The 21,833-nt window shown below is 38.5% G+C and overlaps 1 protein-coding gene across 1 annotated transcript in view; it reads right to left on the bottom strand.

The window, feature by feature from the left end:
• epb41a (erythrocyte membrane protein band 4.1a) overlaps positions 1-21,833 on the bottom strand; it is a 49,057-nt gene that overhangs the window by 6,884 nt on the left and 20,340 nt on the right. Inside the window, exons 18-19 of the mRNA XM_026346699.1 lie at positions 3,751-3,879; positions 2,824-2,925 (exon numbers count right to left, since the gene is read on the bottom strand). Of these exons, the coding sequence (XP_026202484.1) occupies positions 2,824-2,925; positions 3,751-3,879 (231 nt within the window). The remainder of the gene's footprint in view (positions 1-2,823; positions 2,926-3,750; positions 3,880-21,833) is intronic.

Here is a 21,833-nt window from a genome sequence, read left to right as displayed (position 1 = left end):
CCGTTTGTTATTGTAAATAAACTGACGCCAACGCCAAGCTCCGTATGTAGTTGTTAACAACAAGAGGACCAGAGCTGAGTGAGGGAGTTTTGCAGCATTAGTGCAGCACAAACCACACGTTTTCTTGTTGCTTGCAATCAAGACATTCAGTTCATATTATAGCCTGAACAGCTGTACTATGTGCCATAGAACAGGTCCATGTTTTTTAAATAGTTAATGACAATAAAGCTGAATAAGTGCACACTTTGATGAGCTTCATATTTCACTCCAAACATTCTCACTGGACACTCTTAACTAGAAATGATAATAAAAACATTACAACTTCGAGAGGCTGATGGCTGCAGTGACACAACAAAGAGGGCAATGAAGATATATGACTTCAACAACTAATATTTATTATTAACTTAGCATACTGACTTTGCAGCACCTATCAGGGTGTGCAGCGATAACATAGGTTAAGGGGAGACAGACTTTCAGAATCTGCCACCTGACACAGTGATATCATCGTCATGCACAACTGACTGGGACCAAATGTGAACATGGTAATGGCCGGTGCTCTGAGCTCTCGGGGTTCTAAGTGGGATGATGACGCAGTGCTACAATAGTTTCATGAATCACAGATGTAAATGGTTAAATGGTTAAAGGTTGGGTTCTTAATAGCACAATCACAATATAGCACAACTGCAAGTATGTGTATGACATTGTGAGGATGTTAGTAATTGAAATGAAGGGAAAAAAAAGTCTCAAAACAATTGTACAGCTCCTTATTTCTGTCAAAGTGTGCACATTTTCCAGTAAGGAGGTGGCACATAAGGCTTTTTAGCCCTGTTTTGTCAGTGCACAAAAGTTTTAAATGAGCAATTATGAGTTAACACATAACTAAAGTGACAAAAATGCATTGAAATATATACATGATGTATCATGTTGCCCTGGATTCTGTGAGTTGGGCTACAGCTTGAGCCCCACGTCCTATTTACACTGTAAATGGTCAATAGCGGAATCTAATCTAGCATCAACATATTGTGCAAACATCATGACTTATTGTCTTCCAGTCAACTTATGTTAAACTGGAATATCAAGGACAACTCATTTTTGTCATTAAGGTTTAAGATAAAGATAAATACAAGACAAATATGAAGATATAAGAGAAGGTTCAGAATGTTAGCTTTTATTTGATGGTATTTACACTTTGATACTTTAAACAACACAGAAAATATCACCTTTTGTATCAGAGCACGCAAATTTTTGGAAAGGAACAGACAGTTTTAAAGTACTGGAAACGAAATCATGCTTCGGATTATTGCTGCCCAATTAGTTGTTGTGCATTTCTCTGTAAGTTAGTGACAAAATATTTCTGTCCACTTCTGAATTATTCTGCTGCTACCATGATAAGTTATTGCATCAAAAAAAAATCAGTGAGGCTGTTTCAGAAGCAGCTATGCAGCCCGACACATGACACTGCGTCCACTGTGCTTTGTAGATGACAACTGGTTTCACTGGTTTGGACCATTAGCAGATCCTTTCCTCCTCCACACTTTGGCTTTTCCATCATGTTGGGTGGTTAATCTTGGTCTCAGTGGCCCATAACACTTTGTGGCTCATCTCTGTACTTTTTCCTGCCACTCCAGTTCTTGCTACTCATGAGGGGTTTGCATCTTGAGGTTTGGCTTCTGCATTTCTGCTTGTGGAGGTTGTTGGTGACGTTTTGGGGTTTATCTTCACAACGCTCAAAATGTTTCTGTCGTCAACTGCAGTGTTCCTTGGCTGGCCCATTCTGCAAACAGTCTGTTGCTTGGAACACCAGTGGTTTCTTTCTTTTTAATTTCCAAATTGTTGTACTGACTACGCCTGATGTTTGTACAGTGCCCTTAATTAGTTTCTCCAATAAACATTTGCATTTGTGTTTTTAACAACAAATGTCGTCTTCACCGGTAAAACCCAAGGCCAAAACCATGAGTAGTAATTTCGAGCTAATGTATTTATTGTTGAAACAATCAATCTGGGTAACAATAAACTCCTGTTAGTCAGATGTTCCAGTACCTTTGATCTAACAAATTTGTCACCTGATAAGTGCTACAGCATGTTGTTTAATGTATCAAGTAGTAAATACCATCAAATAAAAGCTGAAGACAAAAAACATTTGTCTCATGTTCATTTTTTCATCTTAAATCCAAAAGTTTTCAGTGAAAAACACATTTTTTACTATTGTTTATTTATTGTTGCTGTTTTCTGTTCATCTTGAGTAACTATGACTACATACTACTGTATCTTCTCACAACACAATAGTTCTGCAAAATCTTACTTCTTAAATCTTTGTTTTGAAGATGTTCTATTTTTTCCAATTAAAAAGTACAGCTGGAACAAAAACTATCACATCAACATGTCACATGTGTCCTAGAAAATCTGAATGTACAGTGATTAAGGATCTAAACTGGGGAGATAAGACTTTGTGTACCCTCAGCAGATTTGGCCCAGAACTATGTTAAAATGTTGAAAACAGTGAAGGGAAACACAAGACAAACAACAGGGCACGATTTGACATTCTATTAGGATCAGGGAGAGACAAGGAGTTTTCGTGCAATGCAAATGATTTGGACTTTGAAGGCGACGACAGTAAGAAATCCAATATCATAAAAACAGCGTTCCTGATTTTGATAGGACAGAGTACATCTAAAGTGTCCTCGGTGCCTCTCCGCAGGTACTTAGTGGAGGGTCAGTATCACAGGCACAAATGATTGAACGTAGACATCCACAGCTTGGTGATAAATCACTGCTATTGATCTGTATTGGCTGACAGTGGGGCTGTCAGTAAAGTGAGCAGACCTTGGTGATCTGGGTGGTGGTGGTGGTGCTGATGGTCTCGGAGGTGATGGTTTGGGCACTCAGCAGCACTCCAGAGTCCCTCTCTGCCAGACTGTCCACAGGCTGCAGGACAAACACACACAAAAATTACACAAAGTGACACACTCAGTGAGTACTGCACTTCTTGTTCTTAATTCAAATGTGTGTTGCATGATGAATTGGTAATCTACTTATTTTTACTTAAACAAGTTCAGATTTATTCAATTGTTGTTCAGCACCTGGCCTTGCTTTTCACCTTCCATCCAGAAGGTGGGACTGAACCAACAAACCTCATGATTAGCAGACAACATGGGGGTGGGAGTGGGGGTGGCTGTGGCTCAATAGGTAGAGCAGTTGTCTGCCAATCATAGGATTGGTGGTTCAATTCCCGGCTGCCACGTCACATGCCAAAGTGTCCTTGGGCAAGATACTGAACCTCAAGCTGAGTCAGCTCTGCCATCAGTGTGTGAATGTGTGAATCAGACGCAGTGTAAAGCGCTTTGAGTACCAGCTAGGTAGAAAAGCGCTATATAAGTGCAGAACATTTACCATATCCTATGGGCTCATTCTTAGTGTGGTGTTGTGGGTTAATATTGTGAATATACAACATACTATTTGGCCACTTCTCCACACTGAAAGAAGCCATAGATATGTGAAGAAGCGTTCTGTTCTAGCCTCGTGAATCTTCTCAGCATAGCTTGTCTTCAACAAATTTCAGGTGAGACCCCTCCTCTGTAGGGTATTTAAAACACTGTGTATGTTAATGTGTACTTGTGCAAAAATTAAAAAAAAAAAAGGTTTTTCATTGTGATACAATTTAGATCTTAGTATCTTTGTATTCAATTAAGAGCCTGCAGATACTTTGCGAATTATTCATATTTTGTATGCACTTCCCAGAGTTCTCCTCACCTGTGCTGACTCATACGTGATGGTCTTGGTCTCAGTGTGAACTAAGGGGATGTCCTTATAAGCCACGGTTCCTCTCAGGGAGTTAGTGACGTCTGAGATGGTGATTGTCTGGGTCTTTAACACAGGAGACTAGAGGAAAATGACAAACATTGTATTAGGGTTTTATTATTAAGACTATACGACTGTCCCATACTAACTAGAATACAGCAAGAGATTTAAACATAACACATGACAGCATTTAAGGATTAAGGCCAGATTGTGATCCTATAGTTGATGTCATATCCATGCTACTGAATGTGTAGTATCGCTCTGTCCTTTCCAAGAATATAAATATATTACATTACATTACATGACACTGACGGCTGAGGTGATCACTAGGTGTAACAGATAACTTATGCAGTAACTACAGTAGCAAGAAAAAGTATCGGGACCTTTTGGAATTTTATGGTTTTTTTGCCTTCATTGGTCATAAAATCTGATCTGATCTTCATCTAAATCAAGAATATTAACAAATATAATGTGCCTATGGTAATAACACAAAATACATTTTCTTTCACATCTAGTGAGAACAACCTTAAAAACCTCATGGTGCAAGTGGAAAAGGTACTGTATGTGAATAATGACCTAAAAAAAGCAAACGCAGGTGTTTGGAGGTGTGGACTAGAGAAACTCTCACTGACAAAAGACACTAACTTTTTAAGTTAGAATGTTTATGTTTATGAGCGCTTATGTGAGCCATACCGCACCAAAAGAAGCTTTCAGAGGATCTCTGACCAAGAAATGTTGATTTACATAAAGCTGGAAAGGGTTACAAAGTGATGTCAAAGACTTTAGAAATTAACCAGTCTACAGCTAGGCAAACAATCTACGAATGGACTGCTGTTACTCTATCAAGAAGTGGGCGGCCAGTCAGAATGAGCCCAAGAGCACAACAAGCACTCAATCATGAAGTAAAGATGCAACACAGAGTGACAGTAAAGATTAGAAGGGATCATTGGAACTGGCTAACATCTGTGTTCATGAGTCTACAGTAGGTAAAACATTGAACTAGCAGGGTGTCTAGGACAGGACACCATGAAGGAAGCTGCTGCTTATTAAAAAAGAACATTGCTGCACACAAGAAGTTTGCGAAAGAGCACATTGACACTCCACAGCAGTACTGGTAAAATGGTTTGTGGACTGATGAATCTATATTGAACTATCTGGCAAGAACACACAACATACATTTGGCATAAAAGGTCGCTGCATATCATCATGAAAACATCCTCCCAACTGTAAAGTTTAGTCCTGCTTTGCTGCATCATGGCCTGGCCAGTTTGCAGGGATTGAGGGGAAGATGAATTCCCAAGTTCAAAAAAATTCTTCAGAACAACGTGAGACTGTACATCAGCTGAAACTCTGAAGAAGTTGAGTGATGCAACAGGACAATGACTCGAAACACACAACAGAATGGTTTCAAAAAACATAAATCCATGTTTTGATGTGGCCCAGAGCTCAACCCAATAGAGATGCTATGGAATGACTTGGAAGTCAGTAAGTAGTCAGCCAGTAATTAATTGATTCAGGTTCTCATACTGTTTCCACTAGCACTATAAGATTTTTATTGTTGTTCTCAATGAAGACATAAAAGATCCGAATTGTTTTTATGTAATTATTTCACTATATTACTGTTTATCGAATGAGTTGAGCCTTGTTCAACTTTTTTGTATGACTCTGTCATTATGCTGTGTTCAAAGACAACATTCTTCATAAGCTGCATAAGAAACAAAGAGGGCTCGCTGTTTCAGATGTGACCACAGTTCAGATGAGCGTACCCTTAGCAGAGACCTGCCCTACAAAGCCAGATTAGTTTCTTATCTATTTAACTTCGAGGTGACTCACTTTAACAGTACACAACCCAGACATGAAAATTGCTTACAATAAATTGAGAAAATAATAAAGTGTATAGTTCTATAAGTCAGTGTTTTGTTGGCTCACTCGGGTTTTGTAAAAATTAAAGTTACCATTGTGACATAGATTTCTTAGGTATTTATTGGACAATACATTAATGGAGTGTGGGTTAATGATCATGTGAGTAGACCACCTAGTGCACCTCGGTTTTGGTGTGCATTCACTTGACTCCCTCAGGTTTTATAACAGAGCTTCTAATAGCAATAGACAGTTTATTACACTAAACAACTTTAACACATCTACATAGTAAGATTCTGTTATTGCTGACAGAACCAGCACTTAAACTGTTCACTATTATTCCATCACTGCAGCTCAGAACAACTCACAGACTGTGATGGTAGTTATTAAACCTTATCTCTTCTGGCAGCAGAAACAGTTTGACACATACTTTTTCAGATAAAAAGCAACTAAACAATACATTTATATATAATCATAATAATTATTATTATGTCTCCTCAGAGTTGGATGTACCCAAAAAAACTAACTTTAGTTGCTTTGCTACTACTTTGCTAAACTTCAACAAGATACCCCCTGCACCATTCATTTTGTGCACTGCTGTGGGTCAAGAGGTAGAGTAGCCTTCTACCAATCATGGGATGAGTGTGTGTGAATGGGAAAATGAGATGCAGTGTAAAAGTGCTTTGAGTACCAGTTAGGTAGAAATGTGCTATATGAGTGCAGACCATTTCACATTTATTATCTATCGTATTTTTTAAATTGTGATTTGAATAATAATTGGTTAAGGTGCAAAATAGTTAAGGGACATGTTTTGCAACCTATGTGTCATCCGTTGTTGACAGTAGAGATTTCTTCTTTTGTGGCAAGAAAATGGGACAATTAAATAAAATATTTAAAGTGCCCACAATATGCATAGACTACATTTTGGTTATATTAGTACATTTCTATGACTGCATGGTGCATGTAGAAACACACCAGGTCTGCTGGAAGTGCATTCAGTCCTTTTTTTTTCTGGTTGTCTAAAAACCAGTCCCTGAGTGATCTATTTAAAGTCCGCGCTCAAAATGACATATTGTCGACAACCTAAGCTGAACACACAAAGTCCAACATTGTTCTTCCTTTCTGCAGCAGACTCACTCTGAAAACAGCACAACAGCAGAGCACAACGTATGGACAGAGCTCACCTTTTAGATTTATGGACAAAAATTGAAGTCTCTCTTCTTCCTCCCATCATTTCAGGATCTTAACAAAATGTGTGTTTGTTTTTTTTGGTTGTTTTTGATGGAGAGGTCCAGGATATGTGCAAATTTGAAAGAGGCAGTGACAAATACAGAGTTGCTGTCAATGATTATGAGAGTTTTTGAGGTAAGTTTCAAATGGATTGAGCCGCAGACTATTTGTCTTTTCTGCGGTACTGAGTGTATAGTGTAAAAAGCAAAGCTGAGGTCCATAAGAGGATGTGGGCATAGATGTTAGGTAATTCCATATGTATGTGGTGAAAGGTCAGGCTAACCATATCCTCAGCAGATCTCTTGCTTTTGGGTACAACCTGAATGGGTCCATTAGTAGAGTAGAGTAGGTTTTCAAATGATGCACACAAATTAGTGACCACAGACCTTTAGGCAAGAAATCCTAGAGGACATGAGCATGGGAATAATAATGGATTCTTTTAGGCAGTGAGAACTGGAGAACTGGTGTAAGAAGAAGTTGAATATGCTGAAGAACACTGATGGATTTTAAAAGTGGCTCTCAATGAGATTAATTAGTGAAGGTGTTCGAACTAGAACATTTTCAAACTCACATAAAACTGGTCAGATTGGAACAGATAGTGTAGTTGTCAGGAAGTTGTAGTCTGTCTCTGTGCTTGCGATAATGACATTTGTGGCATGTTTTCAGGTTGTCCGTCCGTCCATATGGACACCCAGTTCTTGTAAACACAATATCTAAAGAACAGTGTTTAAATTTTCATGGCAAAAGGTCAAAAGTCAAGATCACAGTCACCTCATGTTCATCCAATTCTTGTTGTGAATGTGATATCTCAGGAATGGCTTTAAATTTGGTCAAATCTGTCACTTTGCAGTTAAGGATGAACCAACTAGATTTTCGTGGTCAAAGGTCAAAAGTTGAGGTCACTGTGACTTTATGTATGTCAGTGCTATATCTCAGTAACACCTGGAGGGAATTTCATTACATCTGGCACAATGAGCAGATTTTAAAGCTCAATGTTGTAGATTTTTTGTTATGTCATTAAAGCTGCATTGAATGAATGGAGGTTCCATGATGGGGCTTTTGAAGATATTGTAAAGTAGCAGTGATCCAGTGTGCTAGTTCTTCTGCTGAGGCAGGTCACAGTGTTGCTTACAGTGGCATAGGTTGACTCACAAAGAAAAGCCACTAAACCTTCTTCATGTGAGCCGGGAAATGTGACCATAAGTCTATTACACAGTTTATATTCAAATGTACACATGTAACCTTTGAAGCATTTATTATCTTTATAGTAATTAGGTACAACACACCTTACTTTTGCTTCAAAGTAGTACTGAACAAGCCATGTAAAGACAGTCCATTAGCTGAATAAGAGAAAGAGGACAGTGAAAGACAACTAAATCGTGGTAATTTCCTGTAGTGTCACAGTAAAAGATACAGACTTATAGGTTTAAAATAATCTAGGTTGAGTACATTTACTGAGCATGCACATCTTTTATGAATGTGTTCAGTTAAAGTTAAGTAAAGGCATATTACAGCTGTACAGTCTCACCATCACTTCAAAAGGTAAACATTACTCTTTCCCAGAGATTATTTAGACACATTCATACTTTGTTAAAATGAACACATGGTCAGCATATCCTGCCATCATTTTAAAGGCTCTGAGCAAAATCTATACTGTGAACACAAGATTCATACATTTTTGAAGTTATGCTAAACGAGCCATGATAAATGGTAACAACATTTTAGAAGTCGGTGTGCAATATTCAAATATTTTACAGCAAAAAGGTCTTGAATGAATGAAACTAAAGAATAATTTGATTCTGAGCCTTGAAATTGCTGAAGTCACACAGCACTAAAATATAAAACAGAGATTAAAGAAGACCCAGAGCCCCACAGAGACTACACTGTGAATCTTTGTTGATCATACTGAGGCCCAACATAGTGTACTTCCAGCTCCGACAAATGAAACACAAAAATTCACTAAATGTATACTGTAAATGTTCAAGTTGAACAAAAGGTGTCAATCTGTCTAATGCCACTGTTTTGGGGTCAGTGTTAAAGCTAAATATACAACTTTCACTCGAGTAACAACGGGTGAGAATTGCAATCCAATGGAGCATCTTTCATATTACACCAGAATTGCAGTTAAGTGGAGTCTGTGACAGCATAGCCAAGAGAGTCTTCTGTATTGTATATGCAAGTACCAGTTTCTCCTTAAATATACTTTATTCAATACTTGATTTATTCAAATATGAACATGAACTACCATTTTTAAAAGCAAACTTTCTTAAATGTTAAATGTTAAACACAGGCAACCATACTAGAACTTAACAAAAACATGAAATAAATATGAACTAAATTAAGAAATATCAGATCAAAGTATAACAGACCTAACAATACATAAATATACATATGACCAAAGTGCAAAGCAAACTCAGGAAGTTGTGCACTAGCATGGTTTGTAGCATTGGCATGGTGCAGGTAGTGATGATGTGATTATTTAGTGTATCAGAATTCTGCCCAGTTACAAAACAATATCTAAATAGTTAATATTGTAGTATAATAAAGTATAGTAGTAAATAAAAGTTTCTCTAATCTCTGTCATACATTTAGCATCCCATGGCTGCCAAAGAAATAATGTAAAAACACTGGTATTGAACATAAATAAATGCCAGTTTGTGGTCTCATACTGTAAAATTAACGTGCACCTGTTAGGATTCCATGTGTGCTTGGTCCATTAATTATATAAACAGAGCTAAAGGAAAAAGTAAGAGAAGGGGCCAACCAAGAAACTGTCCTTTAGCTGATAACTGAACTTAAACTAGTTCCTGTCTCAGGTAATGTATGGAATGTACTGAATTTATCCATCTCTGTGGTGGACAATTATACAATACAAAGTAATGTAGGCCAGTGTGTTCCATCTGAACATCCTGATTACTGTAAACTATGACTTATTCAAGCAGATCTATCAGATTAGTAGTGTTGAGTTTCAAATAATTTGCATTCTCCTACATGAAATAGTGCCAGAAAGTTTTGCATTGCTTCAGTATATCTGTATCTGGACCCTTATATCATACATGACTTCTAGAAGTATTTTTAATTTTGAGATATTGGGAGTACACCTTTATAACCTAAAAAATGAGGGCCAAAGATTATCAGTAGTAGCAGTGACTAGAAGTTTTCTCTTTGGCGTCTCTCTGTACTGCACACATTGCAAATGTTAATGATAAAATCAGCCATGACGTTAGATGGTAGACCAGCTTTGAAATTCCAAAGTCAACAAAACAACTGCAAATATACTGTAATACTTGCAATAGGGTATTCACAAAGAAGGGATACCAACACAATTCTCTGTTTAAACAGTCCCCTCCAAAAGTAGAATAACGGGTTGATTCACCAAAGACATTTGAGTTTAATATCAAAAGATGAAGAGAACAAATAATTTCAAGAATTTCTGTATTGTACTGGAAACTGTGACTGACAGGTGTTTTGTTGTTACCCAGGTGTGAAAGTGATTGTTGGTAGCTCTAAATGACTACATCTGATTTTAGCCCTGCATTAATTTTACCTGCCTGGACTGCATTTAAGTATTTATAAGACATCAATTGATCAGTGGCACTGCCCAAACATTTGTCATTATCAATCTAACAATTTGTGATATCCTGAAAATCAAAGAAACCAATAGTGCACTAAGCACCATACACAGAGCGAGTTGGTCAAGGAAAACAACAGCTGATGACAAAAAAAAAACTGTGCAAGGCTTCATGCAAAAGTATAGAGGCCAAACTACAAGACAAAAAAAACAACAACTTCTGTAACAAAGTTTTATGAGCTAACAATCCCGGTGTGTGGGGAAGAAGAAAGCATCTGCTGATTTGCCAAACCATACAAGCTCATCTGTGAAACATGGAGGCGGTAGTATCATGGTTTGGGCTGCTTGGCTGCTTCTACAACAGGGCTAACTAAACTTCATTGATGACATAATGACTGATAATATATGACATAATGACAGCAACAAGCTGAATTTAGAACTGACAGATACATTATGTCTTCCGACTTACAGAGAAATGCATTAGAACTAATTGGGAGATGCATGCAGGAAGTCATTAATATAAAATCCTCTGTCTAGTGAAGTTCATTACCAGACCTTAACAAAACTGAACATGCATTTCACTTGACGAACCCCCGAAAACAAACAACTTGCAGGTGCTACAGTAAAAGCTGGGAAAGCATATGAAAAGAAAAATCTGATAGCTTTAATACTAGTCCATCTGTTCTAATTCTAATACTTCTGCCCTCCCTAAAAATGTGGGTTATCTGTTACATAGGAGGTTGTTGCATGTTGTATGCTATTGGATTGACACTTTAGTACCAGTGGTATGTACTGTAGGTGATTCATGCTCCTCTTTTTGGTATCAACATTTTCATTGTGCAGCAGAATAACTGATTCTTTATTGTTGGACCTTATTTCAGTTTGCAGGTAGGCACTGCCAAGACTGTTGGAAGTGTGGTGACTGTGGTGATTCCATAGAAATGAATTAAACAGTAAAAAATGTCAGAATTGCTGCTTAGTTTTATTAAATTCATTTTAGCAAGCTCACCCTGTGCCAAAGAGAAAAGCTGCATATTGTAGCTAGACAACGAAGAACTGTATGAGTCAAACAACCAATGTTTGTTTTTTCTGATAACCATGAATGATGTCAAGTACACCACACCTTAAGAAGGTTAACAGCTTGTAACAACCGTTTAAGGCATTTAAAACATATGAGCACAGACAACTACTGAAAAGCATGATGCAGTAAACATATTTAGTCATATTAAACGTCATGACTATCATAGCACGGCTGATGTAATGGACACCACACTTTTTTTTAAACTAAATTACTAATATATTGTTTGTTAGTGTCACCACTGTGGTTCACACCCCAGATAATCTGTAATCGGATGTGTGTGCTGCTTATTCCCATTGTTCTAAACATACCCACGACTACAGAAATACCACCGCTGTGTTTCTCCAGTGGTGTGAAAAACAATTTGCCCCCTTACTGATTTCCTATTTTTTTGTTTGATGCACTTTAATGTGTCTGATCATCAGACAAATTTAATTATTAGTCAAAGATAACACAAGTAAACACATTATTTTTAATGATGTGTTTACTTTTATTATTAAGGGTAAAAATAAATCAAAAACTACATTGCCCTGTGTGAAAAAGTGAAAAAACTTAACTCTGGTTCATCACACCTGAGCTCAATTTCTCTAGCTGCACCCAGGCCTGATTGCTGCCATACCTGCTTGCAATCAAGAAATCATTTAACAGGACCTGCCTGACAAAGTGAAGTAGACCAAAAGATCCTCAAAAGCTGGACATCATGCTGAGATCCAAAGACATTCAAAAACAAATGAGAAAGAGAATAATTGAGATTTTCCAGTCTGGAAAAGGTTATAAAGTCATTTCTAAAGCTTTGGGACTGCAGTGAACCACAGTGAGCCATTATCTACAAATGGCAAAAACATGGAACAGTGGAGAACCTTCCCAGGAGTGGCTGGCCGACCAAAATTACCCCAAGAGTGCAGCGACAACTCATCCAAGAGGTCACAAAAGACCCCACAACAACATCCAAAGAACTGCAGGCCTCACTTGCCTCAATTAAGGTGAGTGTTCATGACTCCACCATAAGACAGAGACTGGGCAAAAATGGTTTGCATGGCAGAGTTCCAAGACGAAAACCCCTGCTGAGCAAAAAGAACATAGAGGCTCGTCTCAGTTTTGCAAGAAAACATCTTGATGATCCTCAAGACTTTTGGGCCAATTCTCTGTGGACTGACGAGACAAACGTTGAACTTTTTAAAAGTAACACCCCATTTCAGAAAAAGAACATCATACCAACAGTAAAATATGACGGTGGTAGTGTGATGATCTGGGGCTGTTTTGCTGCGTCAGGACCTGGAAGACTTGCTGTGATAAATGGAACCATGTATTCTGCTGTGTACCAAAATATCCTGAAGGAGAATGTCCGAATCTAATTGAGATGCTGTGGCGTGACCTTAAAAAGGCGGTTCATGCTCGAAAACCCTCCAATGTGGCTGAATTACAACAATGCTGCAAAGATGAGTGGACCAAACTTCCTCCACAGCGCTGTATCAGACTCATTGCAAGTTATCGAAAATGCTTGATTGCAGTTGTTGCTGCTGAGGATGGCCCAACCAGTTATTAGGTTTAGGGAGCAAACACTTTTTCACACAGGGCACTGTAGTTTTTGATTTATTTTTACCCTTAAACTGCATGATGTGTTTACTTGTGTTATCTTTGACTAATAATTCAATTCATTTGATGATCAGAAACATTAAACTGTGACAAACATGCAAAAAAATAGGAAATAGAAAAATACGGGGCAAACTCTTTTTCACACCACTGTATCTTTATTTTTGGTGTCACACTGGTTGGTTGCTTCTACGCAGACGGCCCAATCGTCTGCTTCAGCAGTTAATGAAGTTACAACCACTAATTGTTCCACTATATGTTACTGGAAAAGTATAAAATTGTTAGGACGCATTCCTGAGTAATTCCTTTTCTTCACTAATGGATTCCTAACTTAAACTAGGCTTGATTGTCTGCTGATGTTTGGTCCATCATGAACACAACTAATGCATGTTGGTCAGAGTAAGTTGCACACAGATTCTTATCACTGCAGCATAACTGAATGCAGTTCCGGGCTGTGTAATAGAAATTGTGAGACTTTACTACACTACCACACAATTTTCCATGCAATCAGAACATAATGTACTGAATATACAATGAACACAACAAAACATAATGTAACTTTACTGCAGCCAGAAAATGTTACTTTTAATTTAAGCATTTTATTCTCTTTCCAATAAAACATTAAATACCTATTTTTCCCCTTCTCCTCTCTGCTCCACTACTTGCACATGTTCCCATTTGCCCAGCTCCACATCAGCCACCCAGTCCTATTACCTTTCTGGAGGTCACTTCTAAGTTCCTCAACTTCTTCCCTCCCTTTTCTTATTATTATCCTGCTGTTACCTCTCTCCTGCTCTTTAGTGAATATGGTAAATGGACACGAACCCAGTGCTGTATGTTACCTGAGATAGAGTGATGTTTGCTATGCTATGTGAGGTTTGTCCTTAATCCCCAAAGCCTTTACTTTCAGGACAAGTAAAAAATAAAAAAATCATCAAATATCATCAACAAATTGTTGTACTGACTAAGTAGCAGAGATGAGCTCTATGATGGTGAACTGTTGTCAGTGTAGCCAATTCACAGTGTGTTATTTCTTCAATAAAGGTATATTTGGAACCCCTTATGATGGCAATGGTATATTAATGTTACGTCCACTGCTTGTATAGACTGTGTAATGAGCTGAATGTAACATAATGAACAAGAAAGACAGTACCCCTGCACTGAAGACAGGCAAAATCACAGCAGTGATGCATTCACTTTCCTGTTGAAATTACTGGAGTGACTTTGAGCTGTGATGCATTAACTTGCTGATATAAAGTGACAAGAATTCAGAATCAGAATTGTAGGTTTTCTGCATTAATGTGATATGTTATAAACTGTGATCAGATCTTCATCTTATTAAACAAATATAATGAGCCTAAAATAATAACACAAAAAAATCTGGGTCTTTTTTATCTTTTCTTTTATAACCATAAAAACTTTATACAGCTAGTGGAAAAAGTATGTGAACCCTTGGAAATAATAACTGGCTGAACCCCCTTGGCAGCAATAACCTCAACCAGACGTTTCCTTTAGCTGTGGATAAGACGTGGACATCGTTCAGGAGGAATTTTAGCCCATTCTTTTAGGCATTTTAATTATCATATTCTTTGGACATCTCACGTGTATGGCTCACTTCAGGTCACTCCATAGCATCTATATTGGTTTGAGGTCTGGGCTCTGACTAAAGAGTTAAAAAGAATGTCAGAGACAAATGGAGACACTTGTGTTGTTAATACAAGTGTCACATACTTCTTCCACTATCACTATGAGGTTTTTATAGTTGTTCTTAATAAAGGCTTTTTTTTGTGTTATAATTTTTGCTAATAGTCTTGACTTAGATGAAGATCAGATCACATTTCATGACAAAATACTTTTTTTCTTGCCACTAGACACAGTTACTTTAGAACAGTGATATGGTCACCACCTCTGAAGACATTTCCTCTTGTAAAAGTATGATATACTGTTTAGATATAAAATAAGTCAAACATCTTTGTGTGTATATTTCTCTTTAGTAACTATTTGAACAAGGTCAAACTAGTACCAAACAAAATATATATAACATCATTATACTGTAGTGTAACTGGCTATCCTAGAACATTGAATGTTGCCCTGCTGTTTCTGTGTTTTCTACACAGTTTATTAACTGGTAGAAATACTGACTTTTTCATATAGATGCAGTTTTATGTATGTATGGATTTAAGCTATGTAATCTTAGTCAAAAAACGAGTTGACAGTTTTAATCACCTAAGCTAAAGTTAATAAAGTTGATTTTTAGAAGTGATCGTGTTACAGGTGTTGCAACAATAACTAAGCAGGGGAGGAACTTAGCAAGGGTCAACAGCCACTTATAGCTGCTGTTAAGTCGAAGTTATCCTGACTCTGTTGAAGGAGTACATTTTTGCAGCTATTTTCTGGGGTGTATGGAAGGACTAAAGGTAATGACTACAATTACAGAACAGTTAGAAATAGAAGAAGGAGAAAACAAGACTACAGCTGGGGGCACCTTGCAGGATAAAAAGCTTAAGGACCTCCTCATTTACGTGCCTTTTAAATAAATGCCAGCCACAGCATCGTCAATGCCATCACCAGCAGCCCTGACAGAAAGAAAGACATCCGCGAGTGCTTGATCCTGGCTGCGTTTAGCTCATATGGGTTAACCAAGCTCCCCCTCTCATGTGGCACATCGATAGCCACCTTCAGAGTGTGACCATCAGCTTGGTCCTCCTCTTCATCCTCTTCCTCCTCCTCATCAACCCAATCAATCTCACTGTCCTCATCTTCTTCTTCCAGCAGACAGCAATGTTTGTACAGCAGCGGTCCCCCTGGTGCTGGGGACAAACTATATGCTCTTACCTTGTGTCCAAAATGAGACTGCCTCCCTCGCTGTGCTCATCAGCAGCAGACCAAGAGAGACAATGAACAGAGAAGTGGAATATGGTCAACTGACAGGAGAAGGACGAGGGGGATAGAAGGATAACAAAATGGTGGAAACAAATGTTGAATAAATGGTAGAAGAAAGGGAGGCTCTGGAGGGAAGGATGGAGGGGAGATGGGTTTGTCCCTGCAGTCTACTGTCCAAGGACGAATGTTCACATTGTCCAAACGTTTGTGTCACAATTTACGCAGCTACGTTATCCGTTAGCTTTGGGGAACTAAGGTTGAAGTAAATGAATAACAAGCCCATACGCCAATAATGACAAAGTTAAGTTCAGCCGTTGTCATTTCAAACAGGATAAATGTGTTTCCAAACTTCTGTGAGTGAATTATGCTTTAACTGAGTCTCAGACTGACAGAACTTGTAAGGACTTGATGCAGCTTTAAGCAGTTGGACCACTCGATTTCAGAGTAGAGTAACCATGTCGGTCAAAACTGATGTTAATTTTTGACATGAGACATGAAACACCAATTTATTATTTTTAAACCTATTAACAAACCATTTTATGCATTTTGATTTAATCATATTTTTCTCTGTCTCTGTTCCTGTTGCATTGTGCATGACATATATAAAGACAAAAATCATCCCTTGATGCATGAATTACTCTGGCTCTTTAGTACAATAAACAGTGCTCAGACATTTCAGTGGACATATTCAGTAACTGTGGCCAGTTCTTGAAATTGTATGAATTGTGGTTTAGTGTAAATCTAATGAGAACAAGACGTTTGACAGAATGCTGTGCATGATTTGTAAGCATGGGACACTGGCACGAGCAATATGCAGCGTCAAAAGATTACTTAGCATTACTAGCATTCCATTTGAAAATAATAGCAAATAATGACTAATGTCATTAGTTAGCCTATTAGCCTATTAGCCTACTCCCCCTGCAGTTACATCGTCATCATCGGCATCTGTTCAATCAAAAGCCAAGAGATCATGATTTTATGCATATTGGCATTGTATTAAAAATACAAATTACTGTTAAATAACTTCTTTCTATTATTTTCTAATAGGTTATACAAGGGATAAATAGTTACCCTGCAATAAAAGACCACTGTTGGTCCTTTATCTTAATGACTTCTGATTTTCTTCTCTTTTTTTCAACCTAAAATCTAGTATACTGTACTAATACCCTATCAGAGGCGTAACATCAGCATATGCATTTCAGTATGCTAAAACTGAACACATTTTCATGGTCATTAAAAGATTTTGAGATTAAATATTGAGATTGAGTCTGCTTGTAAGTAACAGCTGTAAGTACCAATTACAATTTGAAAATGAACATTAACTCATGCTGGGAACTAAAATATTATTTTCATCATATATAAACTGACTCAATATTCTTTGCCTCTGAAACGAGCCACTCTGACTTCTGTCCTCTTATTCTTATTTTTAAATTGTAAAGACTTACGGTCATTAATGGGTCAGGATGTCTGCTTTTTGCTCGGGACATGCAGCTTTTGGCTGAGTTAGTGTAATCTGGTAGGTAAAGACTGGAACACACTGCAGACCTGATTATGAATGTGATTTGATCATGAGTGGATGGTCCTAAAGTTGGTCCAGGTCAATAGTAGTCTGGCCTAGATGGTACTGACAGAGAAAAATGTTTAAAATACTGTGTGTAAATCCTAGTTTTTAGTCTATGAATGTAATATTTATAATTGATATTAGCAACTGATGATGTCACTACAGAGGGAGAACAATGGCAATAACAGCTTTACTTGACATTAGTTTTGTTGGTTATTTTACCTTAATTTCCTCATGTTTTTTGTGCTGTATAGAAAAAAGCTGAATTCCTGTTCTCACAGAATCTGCAGGTTTGCCTACTGCTAGAAGTTCTTGACAATACCAACCAGTTGTTCAGTGTGTTGCCCACAGTATGCTATGTTGTCAGGTGTGTGCTCTTTCTAGACTACCAAAGGCTAGAAATCTGTCACACTTAGTGGAAACAGTCTTTAAGTGTTTGACTGTCCAGTTTTTGACATTGTTACTTGGTCTTCAGGTTTTTCACACAACTTAACTAGCATGGGGCTTAGTCAATGGTGAACTACTTACTGCTATTCATAATAAGTTGACCTTAACTTGTTTGCACTATAAGTAAACCATAGTTGCTTATTTGCTTGCTGACATATATTTAATATTGACATGTGCTAAATCACAGAATACCAAATGTTTATTACAACATTTAAACTCAAGCATTAACTGGAGTATGGCCATTAGCTGAGTTATTCTCCAGGTGGGGACAGTGACTGCAAAGAATGAATCTCTGTTGCATGGTGGGAATAAGATGTATTAGATATGTATTTTCTGGTAGTTAAAATGCTAGCTAGTGCAACCAGATTTGGCAGTGCAGATTCATTTACAGCGGCAAGAAAAAGTATGTGAAGTATGTCAATAGCAACTCTTTTGGTTTGAGGTCTGGGCTCTGACTTGGCCACTTCAAAAGGCAGATTTTGTTTTTCTGAAGCCATTCTATTGTGGATTTTGGGTAATTGTCCTGTTACATCACCCAACATCTACAGTTTCAGCGGACGTCACACCACTGAAAGTTGGCCAGGCCCTGATGCATCAAAGCAGACCCAAATCATGATGGTTCCTCCACCATACTTTATGACTCTGATGATGTTTTCATGATGATATTCAGTTCCTTTTTTATGCCAGATGTAGTGCTGTATGTTCTTTCCAAATAGTTTAATATAGTTTCATCAGTCCACAAAACATTTGGTCAATACTGCTGTGGAGTGTCAGTGTGCTCTCTGGCAAACTTCAGGCGTTCAGCAATGCTTGTTTTTGTCACAATTCTACCTGTCTGCCCTCCATGTTGTTGGCTCCTCCCCCTTCTTGCTGCTTCACACCAATTGGTCAGCCACCTCACCTGTGCTTTCTCTCTCCCTATTTAAGCAGGTCTGTCTACTGGATTCCCTTGCCAGATAGTCTCACCCCTTATTGAGAATTATTACTATCCAGCATTTTCTTGTTCTTGTCTACCTGTTTCCGGATCTGCCTGACCTGATCCCGCCGCTGCCTGCTCCTTGTGTTACGTGACGTTACTTGTGTTACGGTCACTCTGTGTATGATCTGGACTGCCCCTGGACATTTGACTTTGACCGTCAAGACGGTCATAGCGTTCTGATTTTCTGGTGTAGTGCTACTGTTAACTTTGTCTCTCGCCAGTTTGTCTCCTCAGCCTCTGCAACGCCACGTGCTCCACCGCCGTCCGCCATCTTGGAACTAGCACCAGAAGTCGCCCACCATCTTGGAGGTCGCACCGGGACTGCTCACCAGCTCACACTTCCGGGTCACCCCACCCATTGGCGTCTGTTATCTTGACATCCAACCGAACCTGTGAGTATTAGCCTCACAATTCAGCAAGACTCTAGCAAGCCTCTGGCTAACTCTGTCTCTTCTCACAGACTGCCAACCGAACGCTGTTCCCACCGATGACTGGTTTGTGGGACCATTTCTGCCATTACAATGCATTGTTCTAATAAAGCCATTTCTATTTCACTTTGCTTCGAGTCTCATCTCTGGCAATGGAGTCCGATCCTAGATATGTGACAATTTTAGTAATTAGCGGCTTCTTTCCTTGTGTACTGCCATTGACATCCAGCTTGTTAAATGTTTTACATACTGTAAACTCATGAACACAAATGTTAGCCAGTTACAATGATGCCTTCAAATCTTTGGCTGACAGTCAGGACATCACCTTTCCAGCTTTATGTAAATAAACAATTCTTCATTGCAGATCCTCTAAAAGCTCCTTTTGGCGAAGTATGGCTCACATAAGCGTATTCTTCTGAGCGGAGCAAACTAAAATGTGTTTTTTGTCAGTGAGAGTAGCTCTAGTCCACACCTTCAAACTAATTTTCTTTCAGGTATGCTAATGCTAATTATCTTTGTGGAGGTCATTAGAAGAGCAAACAAAATCCACCTTTTGTATTGGCCAAGTCAGAGCCCAGACCATGAGAGCCATACACATGAGAAGAACAAATGTAACTTATGCTAACACCTGACTGCTATTAGCTTTTTGAGGCAATTATTCCAAGGGTTCACATACTCTTTTGACTTGCACTGTGAGGTTTTTATGGTTGTTCTCAATAAAGGCATGAAGAATCATGAAATACTTTTGTGTTATTACTTATTACACTCTTGACTTAAATGAAGATCAGATTACAACAAACAATTAATGCAGAAAACCATGAACGTCTAAAAGGTTCACATACTCTTTTTGCCACTGTAAATACCAACTGGAAAAAAAGAAAAGCCCAGCAAAACTAACTGGAATCAGCTGGCAAAACCATAATGTGTCAACAGTGCTGCTCTACAATGTATGTTAATTATATTGGTATTTTAGATGTCAGGAGCTGTGGAAAGTTTTACCATGAAACAATTTTTAAGGTGATTTGTACTGCAGTCAATGAGGCTTATTGGGATGTAGTGTTGCACACAAGGCAAGATCTGTGTATAGTCTGCACAAATCTGCTCGAGTCAGTGAGATTCTGGGAATTTTAACTGGGGGATGGTGATGCAATGGAGACTATTTTTTTCCATCCCATGTGTCATCATAATTCAGAGCATTCAGCAATAATATGAAATTACCAAAATTGTGCCCCTGGCTCTCAGCAAAAAGTGCTGTTATGGCGGGATTCTTGAGTATTAAAAAAAGGTAAATGTAATTATTGTATAGGATCTCGTGTCTGGGATAGAAACTGTGTCTTCAAGTTCTGGGTAGAGGAGAGTCGAGAGCCAGAGGGGAACACCGGAAGGTCTGAGGGCTGAGGTCCCCTCTGACCTTCAGTGTCATTGTCTGAACACACAGAAAAAGATGGTGGAGGTTGTGGAAAAGGGTGTGTAGTAGGTGAGGATTTGATTGGAGTAACAGGTAAAGACTTTAGGGGGAATGGAAAGGAGATAAGAACAAGTGTGGTAGACATACACACAGAGACACAGAAAACACATAAAGATATCCAGGGAGGGACAGATAGAGGGAGGAGGTTTGGATGGTGAGACACATGGAGGAGGAGGGGGAGGAGGGCAGTCAGTCCTCTGCTTACTAATCATTATTCTTTAGTTTGTTTTCTGTATGGTTTTGCTTTTCTGTCTTGGGTCATTGATCACATCAGGCACAAGAGTCATGCAAATACATTATCAGCATGAACCCAGCCATGCGACTGATTGGCAGATCAAGCAGGATGATGAAGCTTGTGGTAGTCATTCATAGAGCAAAGGCAGAAGTTAGGGCGGGGGGGTTAGGGTTATAGGGGATGGGATCCAGGACAAAGCTCTTACAAAGGTGCCAGCATGCTTCAAACTAAGTGGCTTTCATATTGATGTGCAGCCCTGAAACCCTCTTTCCCTAAACCTCTCTGATGACATTTCAAAACCAACCAACTTTGTGAAGGTAGATGTATGCTGGGTTCACCCTCTTTTCACACACTTTCTGTCACAAAGAGATGAAAGACACTATCACAAAGTGTTGGCCTTTGTCCCCATTTGAACTATTTGTTGTGCCGTATCTCCTTCTATGATGTAAATCTCTACAACATACACGCACCTTTGCCTTTCACAGGTGTTGAGGCAACATGACTTTGAAGCATACTGAACCCTTTAAGATTGCAGCTGAGCACAATCTGGTGAAGTTAGAGAGTTGCCTGTCAACAGTCGGCCATGGGCATAGTCGTCAAGTGCCATTCTTTATATTGTTCATAAAGAAATGCTAGACAGTGTTCACCTACTGCAGCCTGTGACAGAAAGCACCAGATTAGAGCAACTTTACCGAGTTAGCC

This window comes from Anabas testudineus, chromosome 11 (assembly GCF_900324465.2).
Source record: "Anabas testudineus chromosome 11, fAnaTes1.2, whole genome shotgun sequence".
NCBI lineage: Eukaryota > Metazoa > Chordata > Actinopteri > Anabantiformes > Anabantidae > Anabas > Anabas testudineus.
Note: the sequence above shows the minus strand (reverse complement) of the source record. Positions and strands in the feature narration are given on the sequence as shown.